The 16432-nt window shown below is 38.4% G+C and overlaps 1 protein-coding gene across 1 annotated transcript; it reads left to right on the forward strand.

The window, feature by feature from the left end:
- The first annotated feature begins 720 nt into the window (after positions 1-720).
- Positions 721-16432, forward strand: galr1a (galanin receptor 1a). The gene is made up of 3 exons (XM_023287579.3): positions 721-1759; positions 1856-1921; positions 10411-16432. Exons 1-3 carry the CDS (start codon positions 1094-1096, stop codon positions 10729-10731), a joined length of 1053 nt encoding a protein of 350 aa, XP_023143347.1. The 5' UTR covers positions 721-1093; the 3' UTR covers positions 10732-16432.

Raw genomic sequence — 16432 nt, forward strand, 5'->3', positions numbered from 1 at the left:
TGAAATTTTCATCAACAGCTCAACTCAGATGTCAACATAAGCCTTTAGATCTTCTGGGGAATCTGCACATCCTGAGGGAGCCTAATGAGTTCAGCCTATGGAAAGATTTCTAGCTTGTGATTTGAATGTGTTTCAGGACTGGAACTTCTTAAAAATCTCCATAGGGACTACATGATTGTTTCACTGTTGGATCCCACAGACTTTCATAGGTAGTCTTACAGAACTTCAACGGAGGAGTCCTGCTATTCATTGGCAATAATAGATGCCAGATTATTGAACATTTTGAGAAAAGTTATTAGTCAGTTTTTCTGTTATCTCCACTTTTTTGGTGCACCTAACCAAAAATTACACATTGGTAAAATAATATGACTCCTAATTAGACTTTGTGTATATTTGTTGCTCATATGTATAATTTAGTGGTACAAGAACAGCACAAGCTTGACACTGAACTCTTTGTCACGATGTTTTCAGAAATCTCATTTCCTCTTTTTTTACAGTCAAACTCAAATAATTCAATTATAGCTTTACTGCTGAACAAGAATGCTTTGTGTCATATTGCAAAATATATATTATGGAGCTCTCCGGAGAGGTGGAGAACAAAGCATATCCAGATTAGTAATTCTCTCTCTTTCTTGCCCTCAGCATTTCTTGGGAGGTGGTAGAGATGCTGACGTGAACGGCACAGCCCAGCCCCTGCTTTAAGATGAGGGGAAAAGACCAGACGCAGAGAAAGAGGCTCCAGACTGGATCAGCGCGGTCGGTTCGCAGACGCAACAGGTGCGCACCAGGAGAGAGAGAGACTCCGGGACGCACAGCGGCACGAAGCTTCAGATCTGCACAGAAAACTCAGTAGCTTTGGATTTTATGTGTATTTGTAGTTGACTTAAATGTGATGTGCAAAACTAAAGAGGAGGATTTACCTAAATCGTAAGTCAAATGTACAGAAAAGCACCACCACTATGAACAGGAGCGCCAAAGGAGACGCATAAGCCACTGCTCTGAAAACTTGTCATGAGGCAGCGGTGGATCACAGACCTCCTGTAGGTCACGGTGGCAGCGTTTCAAGTTCGTCTGAAGGGGGAAAGAAGAAATCATGAACTTGTCAGAGTCCGTGTGGCTCTTGGAGGAGCCGTGGAACCTCAGCAGAGCGGAGGAAGAGGACGAGAAACTTCTGTTCGGGATCGGGATGGATAATTTCATCACGCTGCTGGTTTTCGGGCTCATCTTTACGCTCGGCGTTCTGGGCAACTCCATGGTGATCACCGTGCTGGCCCGGAGCAAACCCGGGAAACCGCGGAGCACCACCAACATTTTCATCCTCAACCTGAGCATAGCGGACCTCTCCTACCTGCTCTTCTGCATCCCTTTCCAATCCACCATCTACATGATGCCGACGTGGGTCCTGGGCGCGTTCATTTGCAAGTTCATCCACTATTTCTTCACCGTGTCCATGCTCGTGAGCATTTTCACCCTGTCTGCCATGTCCGTGGACCGGTACATTGCCATCGTGCACTCCAGAAAGTCGTCCTCCATCCGGGTGGCGCGGCACGCTCTGATCGGAGTGCTGGTGATTTGGATACTGTCTCTGGCCATGGCTGCGCCCGTCATGCACTACCAGAACATCTTCCACAGAGGGGAGAATCACACCTTTTGCTGGGAAGGGTGGCCAGATCAAAACCAGAAGAAAGTCTATGTGGTTTGCACGTTTGTTTTTGGTTATGTGTTGCCTCTGCTGCTGATTTCCTTTTGTTATGCAAAGGTAAGAAAACCTAATAAGTTTGGATATGGGTCATTCAATATTTACGCAAATCACTTAGCAAACAAAAGCACATTCACCTCTATTTTCTTGTTACAGGTGTTAAATCACTTGCACAAAAAACTGAGAAATATGTCCAAAAAGTCAGAGGCATCAAAGAAAAAGGTATGTATTGCTGTAATTTGTTGAATGGCTGGGTGTTGGGGTATGTCAAGGGTTACTGGGCTGAATTATCAGGCTGTGATGTGCATAGACAGATGGAGTGATGTATTAATGCATCAGTTAATAGGATTTAAACAATCAAAATATGATTGCAAAATATCACAAGCTTAAGTACTCATTGTGTCTTAAACTTCCACTAATATCTGCCACAGTGATGGATGTTAAGATGGGAAATAATGTCACCCTTGACACAAATTGTAAGAATCCACATGTTGAACCGTTGCTGAAAACCTCTCCATTTATCTGGATAAGGGTCTTTTATGGTTCATGGAGCTCTTCTTCTGTGCACATATGGTTTGATTCAAAGAAAGCAGAGGCCAGGATCATTGGCCTTTAAGAAGAAATATATCACAGCTGTCCAGCACACATTATTCAGCGACTGACGAGCCAGTCTGTACCATATGCTGCACCATTACCTCCAATGCAGCGGGCAGCAGGAGGAACTCGTCTCCAGGTTTCCTTGGAGCCCAGATAATGAATATTAATGTTATAATGGTTACTGTTAACAGGCACACTCCAGCAAAGTGGCCAGAAGGTAATCAAACTACAATCCCGCTTTCATTATTCCTGACAAGAAGCCGTAATCTGCCGTCGCCTGCTTCACTGCAGATCTGCCTGTTTGTCCATTGCTCTTCACAGCTGGTCAGTTTTGCAGCTTATGAAGCCGAGAGTTCAGACTCCTGGTCGGTGGGGAGGGGAGAGTTTGATGAGAATGTAAATGTCCTATGATGCAGAGGCCACCTCTCTATAAATATGCTTTATTGCATGAGACTGAAAACAACTGTGGGAGGTAAAATGGGAATTTCAGATGTTCTGATGATTTACTGTGCTGATAGAGAAAGCACAGAGAGAATGTTACACTGACAGCTTTGTGATAAACGGTTGGCAAACAGCGCTTTAAACCTTATACATAAATTACCTCGGGGTAGCTACTGTTAGCCTATAACTAATGTCAGAAGAGACAGTTTGCACACACATTAAAGCTGCGTAAGCTATCTACTGCTTCTGCAATGAAACACAGAGACGTGTGTGAGGCTGCTGAAATGAATAATTTTAATTTGAAACCTGGGAAATTCAGATTTACATTTTTATGGGTGCAGATTTATTGTGCTAGTTCCAAATTATGTTTCATTTGCAGTGTGTCTGTTTTGTTCAGCACCAGTGAGGAGAAGTGGATATTAAGATTCACGTACAATATAGCATGGTGGAGTCCATGCAGAATGAAGAAATGAATAATGGATTTAAATAAGCAAATAGATCACCCACTGTCTTATTTTCATGTGTATTGTCAAATCTTTATAGTGCGGGCATGCCTTTTTACAGCAAAACCCAGTTTAAAGTTAGTTTAGTAGCATTAATAAAACAGAGATCAGCCACAGCGTCTTTGCAGACTACTTTCAAACTTTTTGGAATTATGTTAAAAATCTCAGAGAAAAAGCTGCTCTCTGGAGAGAAATTTCTTTCTTCGCTTCCTTCAACAGTATGAAGTTAAGGCAAAGGTGTTGCCAGGCAAAACACATCTTCAAGGGAAGCAAACTTGTTTGACACCTGCTCTGTCAGAGGCTCAAGATGATTCAACTTTGCTTTCTCCTCACTCTACTTGAACGGCTAATCCGGTTATTGTGTTGCACTCTGTGTGTCTTGCAGTGAACCGGTCACACGATAATATTCCTTGCAGGCCAGTGTTGCTTAAAGATGCTAATGTCAACCTGGCTGTCACTGAGAGTATAGCCACAGTGAACCAAGGTGACATTACATGAAAAATTTGGAATATAGCTTGAGGCTTTGGTGTAAACAAGTTGCATTGCTTTCTTCCTGAATTCTTGACAAAAAGATTGATACCCCACTTGCATCTGTCTGCTAAATATGTATCTACAGCTAGGAAATGCCTTTTTGTCTTAGCTTAGCATAAAGATTAGAAGCTGCTAGTTTGGCTTGAAATATACCCAATGTAGACCTCTAGCATCTTACCTGCCAAAACGTTGAACAAAAATCCATACAAAAACTGAAACAAGTCATGGTTGAATCAATAGTATATTATTACTATATATTTACAAAAGGTTATTGGGACTTTGCAGCCATTTGTAGCCAAGTTTGTTTAACACGTTTGTGGTTCTGTTCACAAAATGCGACATACTGTAGCAAAAACTCCCAATATCTTAATTACAACTCGCAGACTGGCATGACTGTTTTTTCCTACTTTATTTTCTAACTAACCATGATGGGGATGATATAATGCAAATTCAGCGTATGTCTGAGACAATTTCTTGGCCAGAAACAGTGAGTTCCTGTATCTCCAACTGTTTGTCTGGCAACAAATAATCCCACAAATAATGGTTATATCAACCTCTGCAAGAAAGGGAAGGGATAAATTTTAGAAAATGGGGCACTCTTTCTTTACAACTAAACCAGGTTATCTCCAGTGAAACACACGATTGCACTGACTTACTGTGTTGTTAACGAGGAATTCTGAGGTTGATTTTTGTCTGCTGCCTCAAAGCTCTACCAAATATGCTAAGATGAAAATCAAATGAGACATAAGTTGCAGCGAGCCACATGCTAACCTTGGTGGGGATTTGTTTAAATAAATGTTTTACTAGAGTCTCTGCGGCTCCCTGGCAGGCCTCTGAAACACAATGTCAGTGGCAGCTGTGAAGAACAAGGTTACTCTCACTGATGTTGTGAAACACATCAAGACAAACTTCTTATCAACGCCAAACACTCACAGTGAGAATAACACAGACTCGAAAGTCACTGACGCTCTCAAACGCCAAATGTAGCCGAGGGTATTAAATGTTCGATAATATGTCTGGAAGGTCTTTGAGACAAATCTGTTCAATATAAGCGTCTTCCCACATCTGATTTTATGTTGTGTTAAGATAAAGAAAAAATCAAATACAAACTCAAAACTTAAATATTATATTTCCAGGTTAATGTCCTTGCAGAAACAGAAGCTTTGGAGTTCATTTTACTTGGCAGACCATAAGGTTTTAATGAATTTTCAATGTTGAGTCAGAGGTTAAACAGCCAGCAATTAGTGCTCAGTGGTAGCTTTAAGAGTTTGAGTCCAGACGGAGCACACAGATGGTTATGGATAATTACGAAAATGAATATTTGGCCAAGACCTCTTGAAGCTGTTAAGCAGCATCTGTAAACTGAAACAGGACCACCAATGCTTCAAAGACCAAAGACTAAAATGAGCGTTACTATCCTGCCTGAATGAATTACCTGACAGCTCAAATCACACAGTATTCACACAGTCTTTGTCAGCAGCTTGTAGAGTCATTTACAGCAGCATTAAAGCTGCAATAGGCAGAAATTTATAACAGGCAAAAAAGAGAGAGAAAGACAGAATTTGACAATACAGCAGCTTGTTCCTGTTCCCTATGTGGGTTAACACTAAAAGCCGCCATTCACTTTAAACCATTGCACCACCATCCAATTGTTCTGCGTGAAAAGGCCTGTAAAAAGCTAAAATCTCCCATGACAGGCTACATTATCTAAAGCCTGAAAACTAACCCAAGAGTAGATGCAGAAATCTAGTTTCCATGTCTGACTGCTTTAATTACAAAAAGCTGAAAGGTTACACTGGAAAAAAATGCCCCTCTCAAAACAAGAAAAATAAATAATTTCAAGGAACATTTACCTTGAAATAAGTGAAAAAATCTGGCAATAGAACAAGTGAAAAATGACTTGGTAAGACGTCTTGAAATAAAATATGATATTTAGAATATTGAAATCTTAAAATTAGCTGGGAAAATTCATTTTAGGCTCTATTTTACCAGGATTGTCAAGCTTAGGTGTCTTAAAATAAGCCAGACATGCTAAAAAGTAGTAGTTTTTCACTCAAAAATAGATATTTGCTTTCATGTAATCTCCTAATTTGAGATGCATTAAACTTATTTTGAGTTGTATTATAGTGGCAGTTCTCTAGATTTCAGACCATCTTGTACTTGAAATAAGATTAAAAAGATGAATTTAAGCATTTTGAGATATGTCTTCTCACAGTTAGCTAGAAATCCTAATATTTAGTCGTGTTTTGACAGCATTTGGAGGTGTGTTTTTAGGTAAGCCAGCTTTGCCCAAAAGCAGGTGTTTTTAACCCAAAAGTAGACATTTGCTTTTTACACATTGATGTTGAGTACACAATTTCAGATGTATTTTACTTATTTTAGGTTGTGTAACAGTGACATGACTCTAGATTTAAGACCACCTTGTCCTTGAAACAAGATTAAGAAGTGTGATTCAAGCATTTTAAGATATCCGTCCACATACAGTTGGTTGAAAATACATTTGTTGCAAATAAGTCCATGGTTCTTACTCCCTCATTTATAAATAACTCTACACCATGTAAACAAGTCTAGTATTGAAATTAACAATTTATTTTCAAATTTGCAGCAACATATTAGCAAACTTGACAATATGAACTAATTGGTGATTTTCCAATAAAATGCATTTATTGAATTAAGTGAAGTTTATTTCTTAAATCAAGATTGTGTAGCTTCTACAAATAACATATCAGCTTGAAAAATGTATGAAAAGCAAAATGAACCTTGTTTCTTGTAAAATACAACTCAAAAGAAGATAATTTCAAGATTGTTTGACTTAACAAGATATTTAAGATGCATTGTCTTAAAACAAATCCCTCCACCTTGCTGAAATGTCACTTGTTAAGTGAATTTATCTTAAATTGAGTGGGATGAGACATTTTGACTAAAAATAAGACAAATAGACTTGGTAAGATTTTGAGTTTTTGCTGAATGATGGCAAAAATAGTACTTTGAACATTTCAAATCAGTTGTGAAAAGTGAAGTTCATGCAAGATTTTTAAGACTTTAGCATCCGACGTCCTAACAGTGCCATCTTGCATTTGCATTGTAGCTTGTAATGCAGCTTTTATTTATGGAGCACCAAACAGAAAAATGAGTTCAGTTCATTGAAATGCAAGATGCATCATGGCACAAAGAAGAAATGTTTATTCTGTTTCCAGCTTTGACTGTGTCTACATAAATACAATAATGATCTGCAATGCCGAGATGATAAATAAGAAGCTGGATCATTGTAACATCAATACCTGAATCTGAAAGAAGAATACGACCGCTTTTATTCTATCATTTACAAGCTCAACAAAAGGTTTAAAGGCTGAAGGGCACAAATTTGATTAGTTCTTTCTTCCTGTGGAGATGCTGCTGTTTATGTTAGCTGCACTGATGGCTCCCAGTGGGGAGAGGTGAAGATATGAATGTGTTAGTCAGACTATCCAAACAAAGCGCTGCTATTACCATACTGCAGCACTAAAACTGTGGGAAACTCTCCCCAGATACTGTCTGTGTGTGTGTGTTGGACTCAGGCCAATGTTGACCTTTTATTTCTAACTGGATATGGTCCAGCTGGTGAACTTTATCCCTAATATGATCAATAAGATCCCGTCGCATTACCGTTTACTTACATCCGATCAATACTACACTTTTGTGAGAAGTTCCAAAGTTGAAATATTGATCACGAAGCATTTCATCAGGCTGCATAAAAATGACAAATTACTATTACTGTCATTCTGCCTACCACTGGACAGCTGTGGGCTACAACAATAGCCAGAATTTCTGTTGGTCTGAGTTGAAAGGTTCCTAAAAAGTTTTTTTAAGTGTTGTGTACACCTGCAGGCATGTATTTTTTCCTGACCTTAGGGCAATGCAACAGTCTGTAACTCTCTAAACTTGTTAATGTGAACATGTTGCCTCTAGCTACCACATATGATCTAAAGTGGGTTTTTGGCAATCTGAGGCAAATAACTGGCCCAAACTAACTTCAATCTAAAGCCCTTTTCAGACATGGGAGATGTAAAATCTGTTAAAGTGACACCAGTCATTTCGACATAGATCACTTTTACATTAACATTCTTCACGTCTTCATGGGGAGAGCTGCAGTACATGTGTGATATGTGCCATAGCGGTAAGACTGGACAGTATATGAAGTGAGTTATAATGCTTATGCTATTAGGCTCTGCCTTTTCAAGAAAAATGACCGAGACGCTCATTCAGACATGAGGCTGACATATCTAGATGCCATCAGATTAATGGAGAGGAGTGCATGTCTGAAAGGGGTTTTTACTGTCTGCTTTATAGTGCTGTGCATGTATCACGGATTTCTTTTTTACTGAAATTTGTTCCGTTTGTCTGCTACAAATGACATCTGTGAGACTGAACCATACAGCAAAGTTAGGGGCTATAAAAACTCAATTAGTTTAAAAATGCTATGAAGTGCTGTTGAGGTGAGGCAAAGTTCTACCCATGGAATATCCTCCTCACACTCACTCCTCCTCAAATTCACTTAACTGTTATTATAGAAATATTGATCAATGCACCTTTAATAATACAAGTTAAAGGACCTCAATGCAGCGCCTATCCTCACGAATAGAACAAACCAAAATGGGAAAGGGTCTGAGTGTTTACCAGCTGAGACGTCCCTGAAAGAAGTGCTCCAACAAACAGATTGTTCATCAAAAGCCTGTATCTGTTGAATGTCAGTTTATTTACCCCTAATCTCTAAATAATCTGTTTACTTTCTTATATCTCTGTTACTTTATACGTCCATCTCTCTCTGCTCCCTTCTCCACTCAATATGTAACCTTCCACTTACATCAGCTATGTGATAACTTTCTTGAAACAGAATTACATCAATAGCAGGATTTCTAACTTACTTCCAGGCTCTTCAGTATTTCTATATTTTTCAGTTGAGATAAGTCCTCTTGCTACCTCGGAATGCAGTGTAAGGTCTTCCCAGATCAGGCAGTCCGTAATTGTTTTTTTTTTTTTTTTTTTTTTTTTTTTTAACAATGATACTTTACAGCTGTGGCTTTTAGCTCTACTGATGGCTTTACTAGAAGTAATAACATTTACCATTCTCTTCTTAGATGTTGCAGAAATTAAACTGTCACAGTAAGTCTTGTGTCTTTCATAAAGACAAGGACTTTGGAGGGGAAAAAATTTTGATCATTAAAACTTTTATGATGAATTATGTGCAGAACTGGTAGTTGGTGCCACTATATTGCCATGAGTAATTGTTGAATGACCCAGACTTTATTCATTAGACAAACTTTCTGTGTGGATACTGATGATATAAAGTGGTGAATGTCATCAGTCCATCAGTAAAAGTCCGGGGAATATATATGAGTTTATTCAGGATTTTCTAGCTTGACTGCAATGTAATTACTTGCCAGCTGAAATCAGAATATGCAACCTACTGTGTATGTCTGTAAAGCAGCTCAACAAATGTAGATCTCTGTTGTCCCCACTCGTCGCCCACACAATTAGCATCCTATTCAGACCATTTATTGCACAACATGGTTGCTTTCTTTCACATGCTTGTCATTGGTGAACATACACTCAAAGCCCCACAAGCCTTATGAATGAAGCTTAATATGCAACTCTGCAGACATCTACCTGACTGGAATGAGATGTAACCACATTATCTGCAGTATGTTACGCTGTGCTGAGCATTTGCATTGTGGCTAATTTAATATGAGGATTGCAGCAGGATCTGCTGAGTGAAATGTCAGTAGAATAATGTGATTCAGTTCTGCAAATCAGCTTCATGTAATACAATTAAGGGTTATTAAAATCCGTATTAATGTGAAATTACATGCAAATGAGTCTGCTGTATCAGTTGGTGTATCACCAATTTAAAGCTGCGTTAATCATTTTATTTTAATAATGGTCCATTTACTATGTATAACGTGGAATGGGTTGATCATAGTAAGATATCAGTAGAGAATTATTACCATGTTGGATGTTTCACTCAGGTCTAAAATGCATTTTTGCTTCTTTGAGTTCACTGTTTTGGTGTTTTGGAATCATTTGTAGCTGCAGCTGGACAAATAGCCGAGGGACATTACCCACTAGCTGCTTAAATATTTTGCAGCCAGAGAGGCAGGGGTACTTCTTTCTCAGAAGTTTCAGACCTAAACAGAGCCAAAAATAGAATCTATACTGGATTTGCGGTTCTGTCTTTAAACAACTAGTGCAGTCTAAAGGGACATTAGAATTTCTGGCTCCATGCATTCTATAAACATACTATCAAACAACAAGCAATAACTCAGTATACAGTAGTTTATGTACTGCGCTCAGGTCTTTACAATAGCTCTCATGAACTTCTATATATTTATCTACAACTCCTCGGATTTACAGTCTCACGTCTACTCTCTATGAAAACCAATGTAAACTTGCAGTCTTCAGATGGTATATTGCAAAGTCTACTATATCGTAGATGGAAAACGAATGGAGAATAACACCAGAACAGCTGCAGAATATAAACAGGGAAAGGTTCTCCAAGGTACTAACCTCATACAGTAGAATCTGAGGTTAGATTCTACTAAGGGACTGACAAAATCTCTCACTGTTCCTTTCTGTTCCCTGTTTCTTGCTTTTGCATCCCAGACTGCTCAGACGGTGCTGGTGGTGGTGGTGGTGTTCTGCCTGTCTTGGCTCCCTCACCACGTCATTCACCTCTGGGTGGAGTTCGGGACCTTCCCCCTGAACCAGACCTCCTTCATGTTACGGGTGGCAGCACACTGCCTGGCCTACAGCAACTCATCCGTCAACCCGGTCATCTACGCCTTCCTGTCGGAGAACTTCAGGAAAGCTTACAAGCAGGTGTTCAAATGCCAGATCGGTACCAGTGACTCCCCGCTCAATGACATCAAGGAGGTCCGCAGCAAAGCAGATACACCACCGTCGACTAACTGCACCAACGTCTGACTGACTGTTAGTTGTGCCAGCTGTCACCCTGGAACTCGCTGTAATTCACAGAGTCATCAGAAATGAGTGGTTGTGTGTTTTTGATGTCGGTAAGTAGGGTTGCTCCAGCTGTATTATTCCACACAAGCGCTGTTCATTGTACCTGGACCAGAGGGGGATGAAGCCACAGTGGCTGTCAGACTCGATCACTCTCTTTTTGATCCATCTCTGTTTCCTGTACCTCTTCTTTCAAAACCTGTCAAGTCTGAAACTCAGGAAAATGGTGAAAGTTGTTTTGACACAGATATTAGTTACATAGCCAATACAAATAAGGTAATTGAATTTCAGCCTTATGTAATGAATGTAGTTTCACTGTTTCTTCTGTCTCAAGACTGATTGAAGTGACATTTTCAAGAACTGTAGAAAATGTTAAGAGATTATTATTTTACCGTCAAAATACAAATGATCCCAGAATGCTTTGGCGGCATCCACTGACTGGTTTGCTGTCTCACTAGAAGTTAAATTATTCTTTTTGTCGCTTCAGTGGAGAAACTGAGAATGTGTGAGCTCGGCAAGTTTGACGTAGGAGCTGGAGGCAGCCAGCCGCAACAAAACGACAAAATGCAGTTTCTGGTAACACAAACTGTCAGAAATTCAAACAATTCACCAGTCATAAAGTAGCCATCGCTAATCCTAAACTACATGCTGGAACTTACACTTGGTTTAGCATTATTACTTGATATTTAAATGAGGTGTGAATAAGATGGCATTCCCTGGATTCACAAAGATAGACTCAGTCAAACTTCTTACTTCTGAATATCTTAAGTGGACCTCTGAAGTGCACCAGGAGCTCTTTGTAAATATCACCATTTACAAACCAAAAAAAAGGTTGACTTTTCTACCACATAAAACTATCATAGTTTTCATTAATAACTGACAAGCGAATTTTCAGCAAACTTTTGAAATGTTGTTAAAAAGAAAAAAAAAATTAAAAAGAAAATATGAATTAGGCTTGCTTCCAGTATCTGGTTACAATTCAAGAAACTAGGCATGCAATGTTACCAGAAGGTGGTGTTATATGTTATGTTAGAGTAAAAGAAGTAAAAAACTAAAGTGGTATACAATAAATGGAGGGACATTTTGAGAAACTGTGGGAAATGAGGGAACTTGTATTTATTCATTCATGTTTGCTGCTATTGAGAAGGTTTCATGCTGTCCAGAGATGAAGACAACAAAAGAAACAGCTAAATGTAAATCTAAAGAGGTGTTTCCATCTCCCATAAAGCAAATTCCTTAAAAAAAACAAGACAAAACAAACCAAAAAAATGAGGGAGCAAATTAAGGCCTTTTTTATTTACAAAAGCTCAAATTTTAGAAATGTACACAAAAATACATTATAGAAACACATGTAGTAATTGTGACCATTGTAGCCTCGCTCTTCATTCCAAGTTAGCTAACATAAAAGCACATTCTGTAAAGGTCTCTGGGCTAAAATTGAAAGGACTCACGTGTTCAATCAGCTGAGCTATCAGTGCACCAAAGCTGGCTACGTTTAGGATTTGAATATCTACCAAACTCTTAGATCAATCTCAGCTATCTGAGCTAAGACTGGATTAACACCACAGACAATATCTTTGTAAGCCGGCTGGGTGTCAATGGCAGGTGGGGAGTTGGACTGTGGTGGTACACCTGTCAAACGATAACCCAGGTGTCCTTAGGAAAGCTTAGGTAGGACAGAAACCTCTTGTGGAGCAGAAGGAAAAAGTTCACTTGATCTTGATGTTCAGTTTCAGTCATTTGTGGGCCACAGATAGTCTACAGTCCGTACCAGTGGGGAAAGTAGTCAAAACTGTTGCCTGGGAGGTCTTTGAACACTTATTTTCTATTTCTGCATGCGTTAAAATAGAAGATGCAACGTGTGTGTGTGACAGTGTGTGTCTGTTTGTGTGAAAGTGTGTGTCTGTTTGTGTGTGTGTGTGTGTGTGTGTGTGTGTGTGTGTGTGTGTGTGTGTGTTGGCGTTGCGAAGTACATCAGAGGTGTGTTCTACAATAAGAGTGATGTATGTGTAAATAATTCATTTTTGCTGATGAAATGTCATCACTGTAGATTAAAAAAAAACTTACACGATTAAATCTTGTATTTTTAACGGCTTTGATTGTAAATAATATGAAGTTGGTATTCGCACCTGCCTGTGAAAGCTCTATATTTGGCTTTGATGCTACGCTAACAGTTTTTGGACTGTGCCGTGCTGTATGTTTTTTGCATCCATTTCTGGATCTTTCTAACCACGGAAAACAATCTAATAGGTGATCCTGTGGAAATGAAGAAAACTGATGGAGTCTGTCATATATATGTGATGTACCAAGGCTCCACACAGCAGCTTTACTTCAGTGTAACAAAATCCTTAAAACTAAACAACACGAGACCTTTATCTTGGACCTACAGTATCACATAGCATTTGATATACATGCAGGAATGTCCATTCTTCAAGCTACCTGAAAAGGTAACCCAAGTCATGCTCAGCATGGATTTTCAGCCTGAGGTATCCCAACCGTATGTTCATCTGCTGCAAATGTTTTTTTCTTTTCTACAAACATCTGATGTGATTGATTAACACCAACTTCATCCTGAGAGGAGGAACTAATCAGTGTAATCAGCAGACTATTTTCCCTCCCTGTCAGCAAGGATATCACGTCAGCGTCAAGGAATTTTCCCAGAGAGCCGAGGGGGTGCAGTTGATGACTTTGATCTCTTTAACGCTGACTGCACAGATGATGAGGCTCATTCATGCCAACGCAGAGCCGAGGGAGATTTTTAAATTAGGACAGATGCATAGAAACCTAATCCTGGAGGATGGGTGAGATTCTGGTGGACGCATTCTATACGTGATGAATGGAATTCCTTTGGCTTAATTAATGTGGAATGTAAATAGAGTGTTGTTTTCTTCAAAATACCCACATAAAGAGCACATGAATAAGAATTACTTAGAAAATCATTTATTGTTTAGTTTGGTGCCACTTTAGAATGCAGGCCGCAAATTACAGTAAAATCACTTAGCGTATATGTGATGTCAGTGCAATATTTACTGTGTTCTTATAGACAAATCTAAGGACAGGATAGGAAAATCAGAGACTAGGAATAAAGGGCTAATAACTTTTATTATATGTTTTAAATTCAGCTTCTAAATTGCTATAACAAGAAAAGCACTCAGAGTGCGCAGTACTCCACCAAGGCTGCTCAGTCGTAACATTTCCTACAGCTGAAATTTTGAAAAAATTTGTGGCAGAAATCATGGCACTATAGGATGTGGCCATTTAATATAAATGTACCCACAAACAAAATGACCTTGCGCTCAGCACAGGCGTGTGTTATGCATGTGTACGTTATGTATGGATACCGAATCGCGTGACCTAAATATGTAGCAGGTGGCTGGAATTGATGGGCCTCAGAAACACAGAAATACAGAAATCTTTAACAAATCCATGGATCCAGACTATAAGCTGCATCACTGCCAAAATCTAACCACTTGGTCCTTGTGTCATTTCTGACTTTCCCTGAAAATTTCATCCAAATCCATTAGATCATTTTTGAGTAATGTTGCTAACAGACAGACAGACAGACAGACAGACAGACAGACAGACAGACTGACAAACAGACAGACAGACAGACTGACAAACAGACAGACAGACAGACAGACAAACATACACCGATTATCACATAACTCCGCCAAGGAACGGCGGAGTAATTAGAGTCCATTTAAGAATTGTGGAGTTATTATTATTAATATAAATCTAATGTATATTTTTGTTGTTGCTGGTGACCAGAACACTAGTCTAAGTCTAGGAAAAGTAGTGTACCTGTGTTACTATAGCGGATAAATAGTCATTGTAATGTGTTTGACCTCATAAGACCCGAGCTTTGGTTGGACTTGCATTTTAGATTTCTTCTAGTTATTTGGGATAAGGAGTAACCAATAAATATAATAACTGGATAATATCTAATATGTGATTATTATGTTTATTATATTTATACTATATTTATATTGTTGCTATTTTTGTTGTTGTTACTATTATTAATATTATTATTGTTGTTAGTATTATAATTATTAACAATACGTTCTTTTTGAAAAAAAAATGATGTCCACATATGTGGACATCATATCTTAGGAGGTTAAGATATGTGGGGGAACAATCGTAGTTTTGAAATCTTGTGAAGGAATGGCCAAAGTAATCAAAACTTATCCTCCCATCATCCCACCGGTGATAGCCAGGCACTATATTTTTCCATCCCATTCCCCTGACTGTTAGATATCTTTTAAATACCTTGAGGGAATCGCTTCAAAATTGGCAAAAACGTGGGAGTTTGAAATACTGTCCAGAATGAAGAAAGGTCACAAAACAGGAATCATTTCATAATTTATACAAAATGTCTAATGGGACAAAATTATGAGGTGATGACATTTTATATCCAAAAGGTCGAAGGTCAAATCTGGACAGACTTTGGAGCAAAGTGCAACTTGAGGAGTTGACAGAAGCAAAAAATCATGAAGTGGTAATTCTACTTATTGTAATGATATACACTACCGTGTAACAGTCTGGGGTCTTCCTCTGTACCCCTATGTAGATAGTCCATTAAAAATCAGCCATTTCCAGCTAGAATAGTCAATGTTAATGTTATCTTCATTTAAAAAAAAAAGTTTTACTTTCAAAAATATGGACATTTCTGAATGACCCCAAACTTGTGAACGGTAGTGTATATATTGCAGTAAGAGTGGATAAAGGTTGAATGATTAAACGGTCCTTTGTCCTTTAATTACGGTAATTACACAGTAAATATTGCATATCTATTATGTAGGGTTATTTCATCATAATTACAAAGTACATTCTATTTTTACTAAGTAGAAGAAAAGTGTTTTCAGCTGAATGTTAACATAGTTTCAAAGTTCAAAATAAAACATTACAGCATTGTACTGAACTAAAAGGTAATGCTTGTTGGTTCATCATCCCCCTTTTAGTTATGGAATATTGACCCAGTAATTATAAAAGCACTTACAGTTCTTTTTGGTTCGTAGGTCCCATCTGAACACAAATTTCTTATCCCCGTCTCCCCTTCTCCTGCTGTTATTTAGTATTCCATTGGCCGAATGTATACATTAAATAGTTTCACTGTAATGCAGGCTGCATTCTAAAGTCTGAACCATTAATTTTGCAGATATACATTTCAAGACATTTTTTTCTGAGTGATTTCATGCTAAACAAAAAGCCTTATTTCTTTTTATAAAGTCATAACATTTAAAAAAGGAAGTACAATCATATTTACATGTGACAGTGTGGACATGTGATAAAGGTGCTCTGTCTTATTGTAGCTTTCTTGTGGGATTTCCATTTGTTTTCAGTTTTTATTTATTCATTCACTGACACAATGATATTTGTACAGTTTTTCAGTGCTCTGTGTTTTACTACGGTTGTTCTGGTGTCTCTTTTGAATTGTGTTCCTGTATTGAAATCAGCTGTGCTATTAAAAAAAAAATGACCAGAATATATCCGGGAAAAAATTAGTTTCCCATCTTTCTAATCTTTCTCTGCTTGGAATGCAATGTGTGAGAACGTTCTCCATATCTGGATGGTATTTTGAAATATATCCGGGCTTTTGATTGTGTCTTATGCAGTGCTGCTGATATTCTAAAGTTAAATTAAACTTTGTGGAATTTTCTCAAAGAAA

Source organism: Amphiprion ocellaris, chromosome 9 (assembly GCF_022539595.1).
Source record: "Amphiprion ocellaris isolate individual 3 ecotype Okinawa chromosome 9, ASM2253959v1, whole genome shotgun sequence".
Lineage (NCBI taxonomy): Eukaryota > Metazoa > Chordata > Actinopteri > Pomacentridae > Amphiprion > Amphiprion ocellaris.

Excerpts from the sequence above, each read along its gene's own strand:
- galr1a (XM_023287579.3), top strand. The coding sequence starts at position 1,094 with ATGAACTTGTCAGAGTCCGTGTGGCTCTTGGAGGAGCCGTGGAACCTC. Across the intron at positions 1,760-1,855 it reads TTTCCTTTTGTTATGCAAAG|GTGTTAAATCACTTGCACAA; the intron begins GTAAGAAAACCT and ends TTCTTGTTACAG. Across the intron at positions 1,922-10,410 it reads CAGAGGCATCAAAGAAAAAG|ACTGCTCAGACGGTGCTGGT; the intron begins GTATGTATTGCT and ends TTTGCATCCCAG.